Raw genomic sequence first — 14,302 nt, forward strand, 5'->3', positions numbered from 1 at the left:
AAGTCCTTTCAGAAAATATTCACTTGGCTGATAATCTTGCTCTGTCATCTAATTTACTATTAGGAAATAATGCATATATTGGTCATGTTCAAATAATGATCAAAATTGGTGAGTGACAAAAATAGCCTGTATTCAGCAATCGCCGTAGCACAGTTCAGGGTGGCAATGGAATCTGAAGTACAGTTCTTACAATAGCCTCTTTATACACAGTTCATATATATCTTAAAATTCTATCACTATGGTGCTACATAGTTTTATCCATTGTACACAAAGGTTTGTGTGACATTTGTCCTGGGGAACCAGGAGATTGTTTAAGCATGTGTTAGGTGCTGGCTGCTACTTGGATTAGAGTGTCTGTCGAATCATCTTAAGAGGTGTTAGTCCTTTTATCATTTAAGTTAGTAAGTGTTAGTAAAAATACCAGACCTATATGATCTAAATAAATTAGAAATTGTACATGCACTGAGTATAAAGGATATTAAGCTGATTACCGCAGCTGGGTCATGAGATTTTATTTAGGATTAAAGACTTGATCATTTCATTAATTCATTCAATTTCATGGAAGCGCTGTTTTGACAGTAAATTTCTTAAAGGGGCCCTGTTTAATATGTATTTAACAAGTACATTCTAGTTGAGAAAACTGTTTGATGTTCTGCAATATATTCAGGTCCTGAGAGATGGTTGGTAAGGGCTGATTAATATTATAATGTTTCCAAAGTTTCGATTAAGTCATGGAGATGCGATGTTTGGAGAGTATTATTTATGATTAGGTTACGAAATTAACATTCGTTCAGAGGTAGCTTTTGATGCAAATAGGTCTGATAAGGACTGAAGGTGTAAAGAAGCAATAATGGGTTTGAAGGGGTGTTTTTATTTAATCTATCTTGTAATTGTAAAATGCATTACAAAAATGCAGTTTTGTGAATGAATGAAAACGCGTTATAGAAAACATGGCGAGTTAATAAAGAGTTATGAATGAATGGGAATGTGGTATTTGTGAATATAGTGAGCTGGTGAGTAAGTAAAGAGATCTATAATGCAATATTTCACAATAGCATTGTCGAATCTCATGTTTACTGGCTACTTAAAACACAATTGCCCCTGTTTGTAAGATTACCAAGTTACTGACAAGAATACTGATTTTTAAAATCTAACTTCATTATTAGAAACTAATATTTTTTTTAATTTATTAACACAACTTTATAAATATTTCATTTGTAGGTAAGTAAAGCGAGAAAACTTAGAAGCAGGGCATACCGCTGAAAGTTTGCCAAGGTAAAGGGTGCTTATGGCAAATTATAAAAGCTTGCTCACAACAGAGTAAACAAGATCTTGAAGGTTGTCCGTGGAAAAATGAGTTGTGAAAGAATGGAATGTCGATATCTTTCTCTCTTAGATAAGGAACCATGGCACATAAAAGCATTCAGATACAAAGATCATTACACAGCCACATAAATTATTCCTTGTTGTTTTAAAAAAGTACCTTCACACACTGATGAAAAAGATTAGGGTGAGGGCAGAATTAATTGGACAATTGCCAGAATAAATTATGTCCTGAATTTGCCTTCTTTGCAGTGGGCAGAGCATATATAGACAAGAACAATACAAGAGACAAGAGACAGTGGGAGGAGTGGATGTGGGAGGGGGCGAAGAGAGATAGAGAGAGGAGGAGGATGGAAAGAAAAGAGAGAGAGCTTGAAGACCAAAAGATCAAAGCTGGAGAGCTTGAAGACCAAAAGATCAAAGCTGTGAGCAAAACTACTTTTTGCATTCCATCACCTTGATATTGACACAGGATATTTCACGTTAAACAGATCACCGCCAAAGTTTGTTGATATTGTTTGTCTGAGAACTTGATAAGCTTGCCCTGACTTTGTTTTAATAAGTTGTTGCACAATTTGCTGCCAAGTCTTTTTCTTGTCTCCATTAGTGCCAAAAATACCAAACCTTATATTTTGTCAGTTTATGTTTCTGTAAAACTGATTTGTTCTTATATTAATGGTCACATGACAGAATATTTCCAGATCCAAATATACCAAAGATTATTAGATTTATAGCATGAATGCACACAGTTTTTCATATCACTGTTTATTTCACTTACCGGAGGTCCAGCAGCTCCAGAGGATCCGGTCAGGCCTGTATCACCACGTATACCCTGTCCTCCAACTGGGCCCCGATTACCGGGTTTGCCAGGAGGCCCTCGTTTACCTTCGGGACCCTCTGGTCCACGATCTCCTTCATCACCATGCTAAAAAATAATGTAAAAGGTTCTTGAAGAAATATACGAAATTAAAAAAAAATCAGTGATAATTTTATTGAACATTTAAAGTAGAAACTGTGCTAAGATGGAATCAAACAAAACTAGTTTTGATCCAGAGGAAGAGAAATGAGGGAGCAAGGATCAAAAAACTTGGTTTTAAGGAGAGGGAAGAAGCAAAGGGACATGGAAAAGAATTCCAGAGAATCGAATCTAGACAACTGAAGACATGTCAAGTTATAGGGTGAAAGAAGGGGAAAGCGAAGACTGCAGATGCTGGAGATTCAGAGTCAAGATTAGAGTGGTGCTGGAAAAGCACAGCTGCCTGACCTGCTGTGCTTTTTCAGCACCACTCTAATCTTGAAAGAAGGGGAAGCCAACTCTACTCTCGAAAGAAAGAGTAATGAGCACAAGTATGCCCTAGTCAATCCACTGTCTAATAATGCATTTTCCTTTTGGAGTTTTAAAAAATAGGAAACCTGACTGAATAACACTAGTGGCTACAGCCTCAATTTTCAATTTAGTTTGTTTATTACTGCATATGTGTTCAGAAGCATGCCAAATGTAATTTCAGCTCCAATGCTTCCAATTTTCAAAACTGCTTGAACCTTTGTAAAATAATGTGCAGTGTGCAGTGAGCTGACAATATCCCTATCTTACAGCAGCTGGCTGGGACTTCACCTTTCTGTTGATTTTCTGCACACTCCCGCCAGTCATTACCACCTAGCTTCTCCCATGGGTCAGACCTTAGGCCCAATGCACAGCTGTACACTCAGTGTGATGCAGACCATCCAAGTATGGAAGGGAATGTAGGTGGCATTAGTGAGGAGTCAGCACAAGCTGATCAGACTACCACAGTGTAGGTCCTCAGGGTGGCTGTTCTGGCTAAGGTTGGTGTCTGCCACTGGGTCATGGTGCAAGCTCAATAGCAGCCAGTTGCCTGAATCAAATAAACCCTAAGAATCAGTTACAGAGCATCCTGCCATCTGCTACAACAATTCCAAGTCCTGCATAAATGTTTCAGTCTTTATACAGCCTCTTTAAGGCGGTTCCTTTGTGTTTTGTTGATTTATAAGCCATTCAGGTGTCCCCAAGGTCCTGCTCACTAACTGGCTTTCTGGTCAGGATATCAGTGAGGGTGCTCAATCCTTGAAGAAGTGCAGCCTGTGGCATTATGGGTGGCTCAGCAGAAAGGAAGTAAAGTGTAAGGGTTGTACTAATAAGGAATTCTTATTTAGGGGCACACTCAGGCATTTCTGTGGCCAGCAACATGACTCAAGAACAGTTTGTTACACTAGAAAGGGGGTTAGCCGGAGGTCATGGTTCACATTGGTACGAATGACATAAGTTATTAGTAAGGGGATGCAATCCCATAATCAGAATTTAGGGTGCTAGGTAGAAGATTGGCAAACAGAACCTCTAAAGTAGTTACATCTGGATTGCTCCTTGTGCCACATGGAAGTGACTGCAGAAATAGGAAGCTAAAACAGATGAATGCGATGTTAGAAAGGTTGTACAGTAGAAGGTACTTCAGATTCCTGGGAAAGAGTTTGGGGGAAGTGCCACCCGTCAAGTACGTGAGTTGCATCTGAACAGAGCCAGAACAGTGTTCCTTGCAGGTCATTTTGCCAGAGCTGTTAGAGAGGGTTTAAATTAACTCAGCAGGATTGCAGAGATCAGGAAAGAAGATTAGAAAGTAAACCAGGATGCACAAAATGTTGGGAGAGACAGAACATTGAAATAGAAAATCATAAATAGGTGAAGTTGGAATAAGGGAGAAAGTAATAAAGTCTACATCAGGGTTACATTGCAGGTATATGTATGAATGGAGCATAATTAATAAGACTAGGGAGTTGCAGGCACAGGTTAGCTTAAGTAAGGACAGATGTGTGTGATAAATGTTTCTAGTTATAAGGAGTTCAGAAATAAGGAATGAGGGATGTCATTTTTGTTAAAGGAAACCATTTTAGTAGTGGAGAAAGAGGATGTTTCAGAGGATTTAAGGACAGAATTAATTTGGCTACAGCTAAGAAACAAGAAAAGTGAAGCCCATTGCTTAATGTAATATATGGACCACCAGCCAGTGGGATAGATAAAGAGAAACAAATTTACAAGGAAATTACAGAAAGATGCAAATGTCATAAACAGTGATAATGGGTGACTTTAACTGCCTGTACATAGACTGGCAAGGTTGTTTAAGGGACAGCGAGGGACAAACATTCTTAGATTATGTTCAAGAGAATTTCCTACAGTTGCACATGTCCAACAAATAGAAAGCACTGCCTGATTCTTGCAAATGCAGAAGGCCAAGTAGATTGAGAGATGGGGGCGGCGGGGGGGGGGGGGGGGGAGGGGGGGGAGGTGGGGAACATTATTGGTTATTCTTAATTTGGATCAAGAACAGAGGTGGGCCCCATAAGCTAGAACATGCCTAAAGTATGTTATAAATTGGGGTTGAACCTCAGCAAAATTATCAGATATACTAAACAATACATTGAAGTCTGTCGAAAAATAGGATTCAAGGATGAAGTTGAAAGTGTTTAGGGAGGAGACCCCAAAATGTGATGCTTGGGGAGGAAAGAATTCTGAAAGAGCAGTGCCACACACATCAAAATTTCAATAATTAAATACTGCAAGTTTTTAAAATGAAAGTATAGCCTATAAATTCCTTCCAAGTAGTAATATAAAGTTAAAAAGTTATATTTCTTAATCAGATGTCATTTACAAGTGACTATGTTAAGCTACAATTTAGTTGGGCTATTTCTCTCCAGTTAAAACATTTAAAAGATATTTGGATAAGTACATGAATAGGAAAGTTTTGAAGGGATTTGAACCAAATGCAGGGAAGTGTTGCTGAACAGAGAGACCTTGGAGTGCAAGGTCATAATTCCTTGAAAGTGGAGTCGTGAGTATTTAGGATAATGAAGGCGACTTTTAGTATGCTTGCCTTTACTGGTAAATGCATTAAGTACAGGAGTTGAGAGGTCATACTGCGGCTGTACAGGAGATTGATTAGGCCACTACTGGAATATTGCATGCAATTCTGGTCTCCCTCCAATAGGCAGGATGTTGTGAAACTTGAATGGGTTTGGAAAAGATTTACAAGAATGTTGTCTGGATTGGAGGGTTTGAGCTATAGGGAGAGGCTGAATAGACTGGAGCTGTTTTCCCTGCAGCGTCAGAGGCTAAGTGATGACCTTATAGAAGTTTATAAAAAATCATGGGGTTACGAATTGGCTAAATGGACAAGGTCTTTACCCTGGGGTTGTGGCTGGGATGGGGGCCAGTCCACAACAAGAGGGCATAGATTTAAGGTGAGAGGGGAAAGATATAAAAAGGACCTACGAGGCAACTTTTTCATGCAGAGGGTGGTGTGTGTATAGAATGAGCTGCCTGAGGAAGTGGTGGAGGCTATCAGTCACAACATTTAAAAGGCAACTGGATGGGTACATGACTGAGAGTGATATGAGTCAAATCCTGGCAAATGAGACTAGATTTGTTTAGGATACCTGGTTGGTATGGACAAGTTGGACCAAAGGGTCTGCTTCCAGGCTGTATATCACTAAAAGGATGGCAGGAAAATGGTAACTGAACAATGGACTGCAGTGAAAGAGATGGTTTGGGCACTGTCAAGATAAATACCTTGCAAAGGGAAAGCAAAGAGAAACAGATTCAGAGTGCCCTGGATGACAAAGGAGATAGAAAATGTTAAAGAATAAAAAGTATGCTTATCCTGATGTATGTCGTAAATAGAGTTAAAAACCAAGCTGAATACAGAAGGTTGGTTCAGGAGGTGAAAAATTAAGTACAAGACGCAAAGAGAGATAATGTGAATAGACGGCTAACATAAAAAGAAGTCCCAACGTTTTCTATAAGCATCATAAAAGGGTGCTAAAAGAAGAGAAGGATAAATTAAACTGGGATTTACATTTAGAGGCAAGCGGCATAGTCTGGTGGTAAATGAAAATTTTGCTTTTGTCTTTACCTCTGAAGTAGATGAAGCCTAGGCCATGGTGACAGAGTAGAAAACTAGAAAGATTTAAAATTGATAAGGAGATTGTAGTGGATAAATTTAAGGGTAATAAGGCACTGAGACCAGATGAGATGCAACCAAAGATATTTATTGAAAGAAGTGAGATTGGAATTTATAGAGACTTTAGCAATTATATTTCAATTTTCCCTGGATTTGGCGCTAGTGCTTAAAGACTGGAGAATTGTAAACAATATGCCTTTGTTCAGAAGAGACTGTAAAGATTGTCCCAGCAATTACAAACCAGTCAGTTTATTTCCAATAGTGGGAAAACTACTAGAAACAATTATTCAAGATAGAATTAATAGTCAAACGCAAAATGTGGATTGATGTGGAAAAGTCAGCATGGATTTCTTCAGGGAAAATTGTGTCAAACTAACTTACTGAAACTTTTGAAGAGGTAACAGAGAGGGCTGATGAGGGTAAGGCAGTTGATGCTGTGTACACACACTTCCAAAGGCATTCAATTCAGTGCCACACGACACACTTAACAGCAAAGTTACTTGTCATACTATAAAAGAGTTGGTAGCCACGTGGATACAAAAATAAACTGAGAGACAGAAAACAGAGAAAAGGTTGGAAGAAAGTTTGTAGTACAATTCCCCATAGGTCAGTATTAGAACATTTGCTTTACATAAAAGATAAGATGGCACTGGAGGGTGGCAAGTCTTTGCGCACTGTCCCCAACAGATCTTCCCCTCACATCTATTATAATCATCCGACTCTTTTAAATCTACATTTTAAGTCTGTCAGAATTACTAACAATGTTCTTTTATATCTACTTTCAGGTCTGGTGTCTTTCGATTTTCAGGAACAACCAGCCCTCTGGCCTGAGTGGATCTGGTCCAACAGAGACCAGGACTTATCAATGTGTCCGACTGCTGACAGTGGGGTTGCGACCACGGCAACAAAGAGACCAGCCACTTACCAGCTTTTCAAAGGCCTGACTGGAATATCAATAAGTGACCTGATTCTGTAGCCCTACCCAACCTCAGGGACACCTGACATCAAGGCCTAGCCAGACAGAGAACAAGGCCTTCTGTGTGTCTGAGGTCATAATCAGTGTCCAGGACCTCACAGGATGCACCCACATACCTTCTGGAATGTCAAACTACCCACACAGATTCCTGGACCTGACCAGAAACAGCCACTTACCTGGGAAATGTGGGAGATGTACTGGTCTGCTCATGAGACTAAAACAACATGGTTTCATGTCCCTCAACCCAAGTGTACCCCTGGCAAACATACAAGCTTTTGAAAACGAGTTGGATAAAATTAAAGCTAGACTCATTTGTCAAAGAGAATTGAGAGGCTGTTGAGTGCTTTGTTTTACAAAGATGTGACCCAATCCTGATTCATTTGACTATACCTTAGAACTTGATGGTTTCTCAATTCACCAGATGTACCGCACAGTGTCCTCAGGCAAGCAAAGGGACTGAGGAGTCTGTCTCCTAATCAACACCTCTCGGTAGTCAGATATAGTGACCCTGGCGAATTACTGCTCTCCAGACTTGGAATATCTAATGGTGAAGTGCCATCCATACTACCTGGTGCATGAATTCACTTCTGCTATCCTGACAGCAATTTACATCCCATCTCATGCTGAAAGGAAGCGTGCACTTGATGAAATACACACCTCTACAATGGGTTTGACCTGGAATATCTCAACACCTTGTTCATCATAGCCGGTGACTTCAACCAGGCCAACCAGATGAGTGTGCTACCATCAATTCATCTTCTGTCCCACTAGAGGCCCAAACACCTTGGCCATTGCTACACAACCAAAGACGCCTACCGCTCCAACCCTCGTCCGCATTTTGGAAAATCAGACTATAAGGCTGTACTCCTTCTCCCGGCTTATAAGCAGAAATTAAAGCATGAGTATCCAGTACAGAAAGTCATACAGTGCTGGTCTGAGGCAACAGATGAGCTCCTACATGACTGTTTGGAGTTGGTGGACTGGTCCATATTCAAGAACTCAGTGGCCAGCCCAAATGAGTATGAGTATCACAGACTTCAGAAGTAAGCGTGGAGAGGACTGTGTGCCAAAGAAGTTAATCCAAGTGTTCCCCAACCAGAAAAAATGGATGAACTAGAAGATCCACTCCCTCTTGAAATCCAGGTCTGAGGTGTTCAAGTCGAGTGACTCAGACCTGTACAGGAAATTGAGACACAGCCTTCGTAAGGCCATCAGGGACACCTAGAGACAATACCAGATTAAACGAGAGTCCCAGATTAACCAGATGAATACCAGTCGATTGTGGCAAGGCTGACATAACAGGTTACAAAACAAAGTTGAGTAGCATCATTGGCAACAATGCATCGTCCCTCAGTGAACTCAATGCATTTAATGCTCATTTTAACTGCCTTGGATACATCTATACCTGTGGTCATTGCTGCAGATGTTAGCTCAGCCTTCTTTGAGAGTGAGGAGAAAGTGAGGTCTGCAGATGCTGGAGATCAGAGCTGAAAATGTGTTGCTGGAACAGCGCAGCAGGTCAGGCAGCATCCAGGGAACAAGGGAATCGACGTTTCGGGCATAAGCCCTTCTTCAGGAATGAGGAAAGTGTGTCCAGCAGGCTAAGATAAAAGGTAGGGAGGAGGGACGTTGGAAATGCGATAGGTGGAAAGAGGTCAAGGGGAGGGTGATAGGTCAGAGTGGGGTGGGGGTGGAGCGGTCAGGAAGAAGATTGCAGGCCTTCCTAACCTGCAATCTTCTTCCTGACCTCTCCGCCCCCACCCCACTCTGACCTATCACCCTCACCTTGACCTCTTTCCACCTATCGCATTTCCAACGCCCCTCCCCCAAGTTCCTCCTCCCTACCTTTTATCTTAGCCTGCTGGACACACTTTCCTCATTCCTGAAGAAGGGCCTATGCCCGAAACGTCGATTCTCTTGTTCCCTGGATGTTGCCTGACCTGCTGCGCTGTTCCAGCAACACATTATCAGCTTCTTTGAGAGTGAACCCACAGAATGTGGCTGGCTCAGATGGAGTCCCCAGCTGTGCACTCAATTCTTGTGCAGGCCTGCTGGCGAGTCTTCACAGACATCTTTAACTTCCTTATTCTGATTTGTGGCTCTCACCTGCTTCAAGAAGACCTCTATCATCCCAGTGTCAAAGAAATGTCAGGCAGCAAGCTTTAATGACTACCGTCTAGTGGCTCTGGCATCCATAATTATAAAGTACTTCAAGCGGTTAATCATGGCGCACATCAACTCCAGCCTCCCAGATTGCTTTGATCGCAAACCTGTCCCTAACCCTTCACTCATCCCTGGAACATCTAGATAACAAGGACACCTCCAATTTATTGACTTTAGCTCTGCCTTCAAAACCATAATTCCAACCAAACCCATCTCCAAATTGAGAGACCCAGGACTCTGCTCCCATCTCTGCCAGTGGATTTTCGACTTCCTGACCCATAGACCACAATCAGTAAGCATAGGTGACAGCATCTCCTCTACAATAATACTCAACACCAGTGCCCTGCAAGGCTGCATACTTAGCCCCTTAGCATACACTCACAACTGTGTGGCAATATTCTGCTCTAACTCCATTTGCAAGTTTGTTGATGACACCAACATAATGGATCAGATCTTAAACAATGATGAGGCAGAGTACAGGAAAGAGGTGCCAGTGTTGGACTGGGATGGTTCAAGTTATAAATCACACAACACCAGGTTATAGTCCAACAGGTTTATTTGAAAGTAGAAACTTTCAGAGCTCTGTTCCTTCATCAGGTAGGTAGACAGCTTAGTGGCATGGTCTAAAAACAATTTCTCCATCAATGTCAGCAAAATGAAGGAACTGGTCATTGATTTCAGGAAGCTGAGTGGAGGATACACACCTGTCAGTATCAATGGAGCTGAGGTGGAAATGGTCAAGAGCTTCAAGTTCCTTGGAATAAAGCTCATCTACAATCTATCCTGATCTACCCATGTTGAAGTATGGTTTAAAAAGCACACCAATGCCTCTACTTCCTCTGAAGACTAAGGAAATTCAGCATGTCCACAATAACTCTACCAAATTTTACAGCTGTACCATAGAAAGCATCCTATCTGGATGGATCACAGCTTGGTATCGTAATTGCTCTTCCCAAGACTACAAGAGATTATAGAGAGTAATGAATGCAGCCCAGTCCATCACGTATGGCAACCTTCCTTCCACTGACTACATCTATACTTCTCGCAGCCTCAAAAAGCAACCAACATAATCAAAGACCTCTCCCACCCTGGTTATACTTTCTTCTAACCTCCTCCATTGGACAAAAGATACAGAATTTTGAAAACATATACCAACAAAATCAAGAACAGTTACTACCCAGCTGTTCATCAGCCTTTTGAATATTGAGTAGAAGAGCAGGGAGATTATGATGAGCTTATACAGATACTGGTTAGTCCTTAACTGGGAGCCATGTTACAAGGATGTGAATGCATTGGAAAGATGCAGAAGAGGTTTATGAGAATAATTCCAAAGATGACAGACACTTCAGTTATTTTGAGAAACTGAAGATGAGATGGCTTTCCTTGGAGAGGAGAAGGCTAAGAGATTTGACAGAAGTTTTTTAAATCATGAAAAGTCTGGACAAAGTGGAGACTATTCATTCTGGACAGAGAGAAACTACACCCACTCCTAACTGGATCGAGAACCAGAGGGCACAGTGTTACAGTGTTTTGCAGATGAAAAAATGAGAAAACCTTTCAAACAAAACTAGCAGTTAGTGCATGGAATGCAAGTGTGGTGGAAGCAAATTCAATTGAGGCATTCAAAAGGACTTTGGATAATTATTTAAATAGAAACAAGGTGCAGGGTATAGGAAAAGGCAGGAGATTGTCATCATGTCAAATGTTCAACAAGCCAATGTAGACAGGATGGGCTGAATGGCTTCCTTCTGCATTATACAACTTATGTAGTTGTGCAGGACTCACCCAATGTTCTATGCACTAAAAGGAAAGTAGAGCAAGAACTGAAAAAGACTTCAGACAGTACACTGGCTCAGATTTTCAGTCTCTAGTCTATTGGAGACTGGACAGGAAAATGAATATACACATTGGGAACCCCCCAGATATGTTGATACATTGACTCTGTGGCAATTACCCAGGAAATTGCCCTCCCTCCGAAAGTGTCTCCGACTCTGACTTTGTGTCAGAGACTTATGGAAGTTCCAACCTTCTTAACTGCATTGTTAACCAAAAAATGTTAGACAGGGAAGTGGCAAGTAACATCTGTGTCATACAAACGGCAGACAATGATCATCACCAATAAGAGACACTCTAACCACCACCCCTTGACATTCAACAGTTTTACTATCACTGAATCCCCAATGTCAACATCCTTGGAGTTATCATTAACCAGAAACTCAATTGGAATCACCACATTGGCTACAACAGTAGATCAGAGACTTGGGATACCATGGCAAGTAACTCACCTCCTGACAGTCCAAAGTCTATCCACCATCTACAAGGCACAAGTCAGGAGTGTGGTGGAAAACTCCCCACTTGCCTGGATGGGTGCAGCTCCAACAATGCTAAGAAGCTTAACACTATCCAGGACAAAGCAATCTGCTTGACTGGCACCACATCTACAAACATTCAATCCCTCCACCATGGGGCTCAGTAGCAGTGGTGTGTACTATCAACAAGATGCACTGCAGCAATTCACCAAAGATCCTTGGACAGCACCTTCCAAACCCACGACAACTTCCATCTAGAAGGACAAGCGCAGCAGGAACTTGGGAACTCCTCCAACTGCAAGTTCCCCTCCAAGCCATTCACCACCCTGACTTGGAAATATACCACTGTTCCATCACAGTTGTTGGGTCAAAATCCTGGAATTCCCTCCCTATTGCATTGTGGGTTAACCCACAGCAAGCGGACTGCAGTGATTCAAGAAGGCAGTTCACCACCACCTTCTCCAGGGCAACTAAGAATGGCCTATCAATGCTGGCCAGCTAACAATGCCCATATCCCACAAATGAATAACAAAAAAACTATATCTCCCACATAACTATACACCTCACACCTTGGCTATTTCTCCTAGTACCTTGACTAACTACCCCAGATCATTCTCCAACCTAACCTGCTAGATCCCACCACTTGATTTCTATTAATCCTGTCTTACATATTGAGCACAAAAGTCACCCGTGACCTGATCTCCCTAGACCCCATCAACTAATTCTCTCCTGTCAACCCAACTCTCTCCTGCCCTGACTCTTTCTGACACCCAGCTCCCCCTCCAAACTCTCCTATCTGATTAACTCTTGACTTGATAATTTGTCCTGACCCATCAACACATCCTAACCGACTTCCACCGTACCATATTGTAACCCTGTTCACCCATGACCCTATCCAGCTGCCAACGTACTCAGCCTTCAACCTAGCCAGGTGCTACTCAGTCCACTGACCACCCTACCTGTCTGCCACCCCATGCACATACTACCTTACTCAGCTTCCAGCCTTTGCAAATATTATTCTACCCAGACATTAGCCCAACCTAACCACCTGGCTCTCCACCTACATTCCAAGGCTTGAACAGAAATAAAGGTAGGTTAGCTGCTTTCTCTGCTCCTGCATCTGAGATGCTGGCAGAAGACATCATGGGTTTTGGCTCACCAAAGAGTGTCCTCACCTCCACACAGTGGTAGACCCATCATCAAAGTAGGAGACAGGATATGGAGTTCCAGGTAGAGGAGTAGAGAGAGTCAAGAATCTCACTTACTAATGCCTTTTCGCCATCTTCCCTCTCAAGATCCGCTCACACTTCTCTGGTAGCCAAGAGTTGAAGAACACTTTAATACACTTCAGAGAGGCTTTCTCTCATCCTATTTAATGTGAGCTCAAGTCAGGGTGAAAGTAAGCACAAGTCAGGGTGAAAGTAAGCACGTATTTATTTGCTGCCATGTCTGATTCTCCATGCCGGTAGCCACTCTCTCTATGGAAGTGAACATCAGCACAAATGCCTAAAACATTCTTCCAATGTTTCTAAGAAGGTGCGTATTGTCTTTGAATATGGACTATGCAACATTTCCCAGCATTATTCGCATTGTGGATGACATGGCTCACATCTGCATCAGTTGAACAAAGCTTAATGGGCTCTGTACTCACCAACAGAGACTCAGCACCATCCTCGCCACCATCTAGGCAAGCTATCCCTATTGCGCTAACCACTAAAGGTATATTTCAGTGCTGATGGAAGCAGCATGAGTTCTGTGACTCTTCCTCAGAGTCTACACATTCCTCTGAAAATTCCTTTGCCTCCTCTTGCTCAAATTATTCAGTCACACTTGGAAAATGAAAACCACAAATTAGAATTGATATGATAAGGATTTAAAATCTACATTGTATTATTTTGATATTTCAACTCATGGTAACAGCAATCCAACATAACTGACATGCCAGGTAGCAATATAATATCTAATTCTGCCATGTGGTCTCTGGTAAACTTCCATCTCATTATCACAGACTAGATGTCCCTGCTAATGTAATACTCCTCTTCTACACAGTCAGGGTGATTATTACTTTAGGATCATATCAATAATAGAATCAGAGAATCCCTACATTGCAGAGATTCAGTCCATCAAGGCCACGCCAACACTCCGAAGAGCACTCCACCCAAACCCACTCCATCCCCGAAACCCTGTATTTCCCATGGCTAATCCACCTAGCTAGCCCATCCCTGGACACAATGGGCAATTTAGTATGGCCAATCACCCTTACCTGTACATCTTTGGACTGGCAGGAAACCAGAGTACCTAGTGGAAACCCATGTGAACCCAGGGAGAATGTGCAAGCTCCTCACAGACTGTCACCTGAAGGTGAAATCAAAGCTGAGAGTATTACTGTGGAATGTGTGGAAATAACTGAATGGCAACTTTTGTGGCAGGTGACTGAGAGGTATGGGTGCAAATTGCCAGTCAAGTGAAGGTGAGTATTGAGTGTTCAATGGAGATACAAGGAAGTGCTTGAGAGAGAAGAATGATTTGAACTCAAGGCATGTTCTGCGGTGTGCTGTGTAGGA

At 41.9% G+C, this 14,302-nt stretch overlaps 1 protein-coding gene across 1 annotated transcript in view; it reads right to left on the reverse strand.

The window, feature by feature from the left end:
- The window catches only part of LOC122543046 (uncharacterized), a 158,129-nt gene that overhangs the window by 30,945 nt on the left and 112,882 nt on the right, over positions 1-14,302 (reverse strand). Inside the window, exon 22 of the mRNA XM_087975917.1 lies at positions 2,102-2,248. Within this exon, the coding sequence (XP_087832043.1) occupies positions 2,102-2,248 (147 nt within the window). The remainder of the gene's footprint in view (positions 1-2,101; positions 2,249-14,302) is intronic.

Source organism: Chiloscyllium plagiosum, unplaced genomic scaffold, assembly GCF_037043375.1.
Source record: "Chiloscyllium plagiosum isolate Xiang-an unplaced genomic scaffold, Cpla_swu_hap1 HiC_scaffold_3, whole genome shotgun sequence".
Lineage (NCBI taxonomy): Eukaryota > Metazoa > Chordata > Chondrichthyes > Orectolobiformes > Hemiscylliidae > Chiloscyllium > Chiloscyllium plagiosum.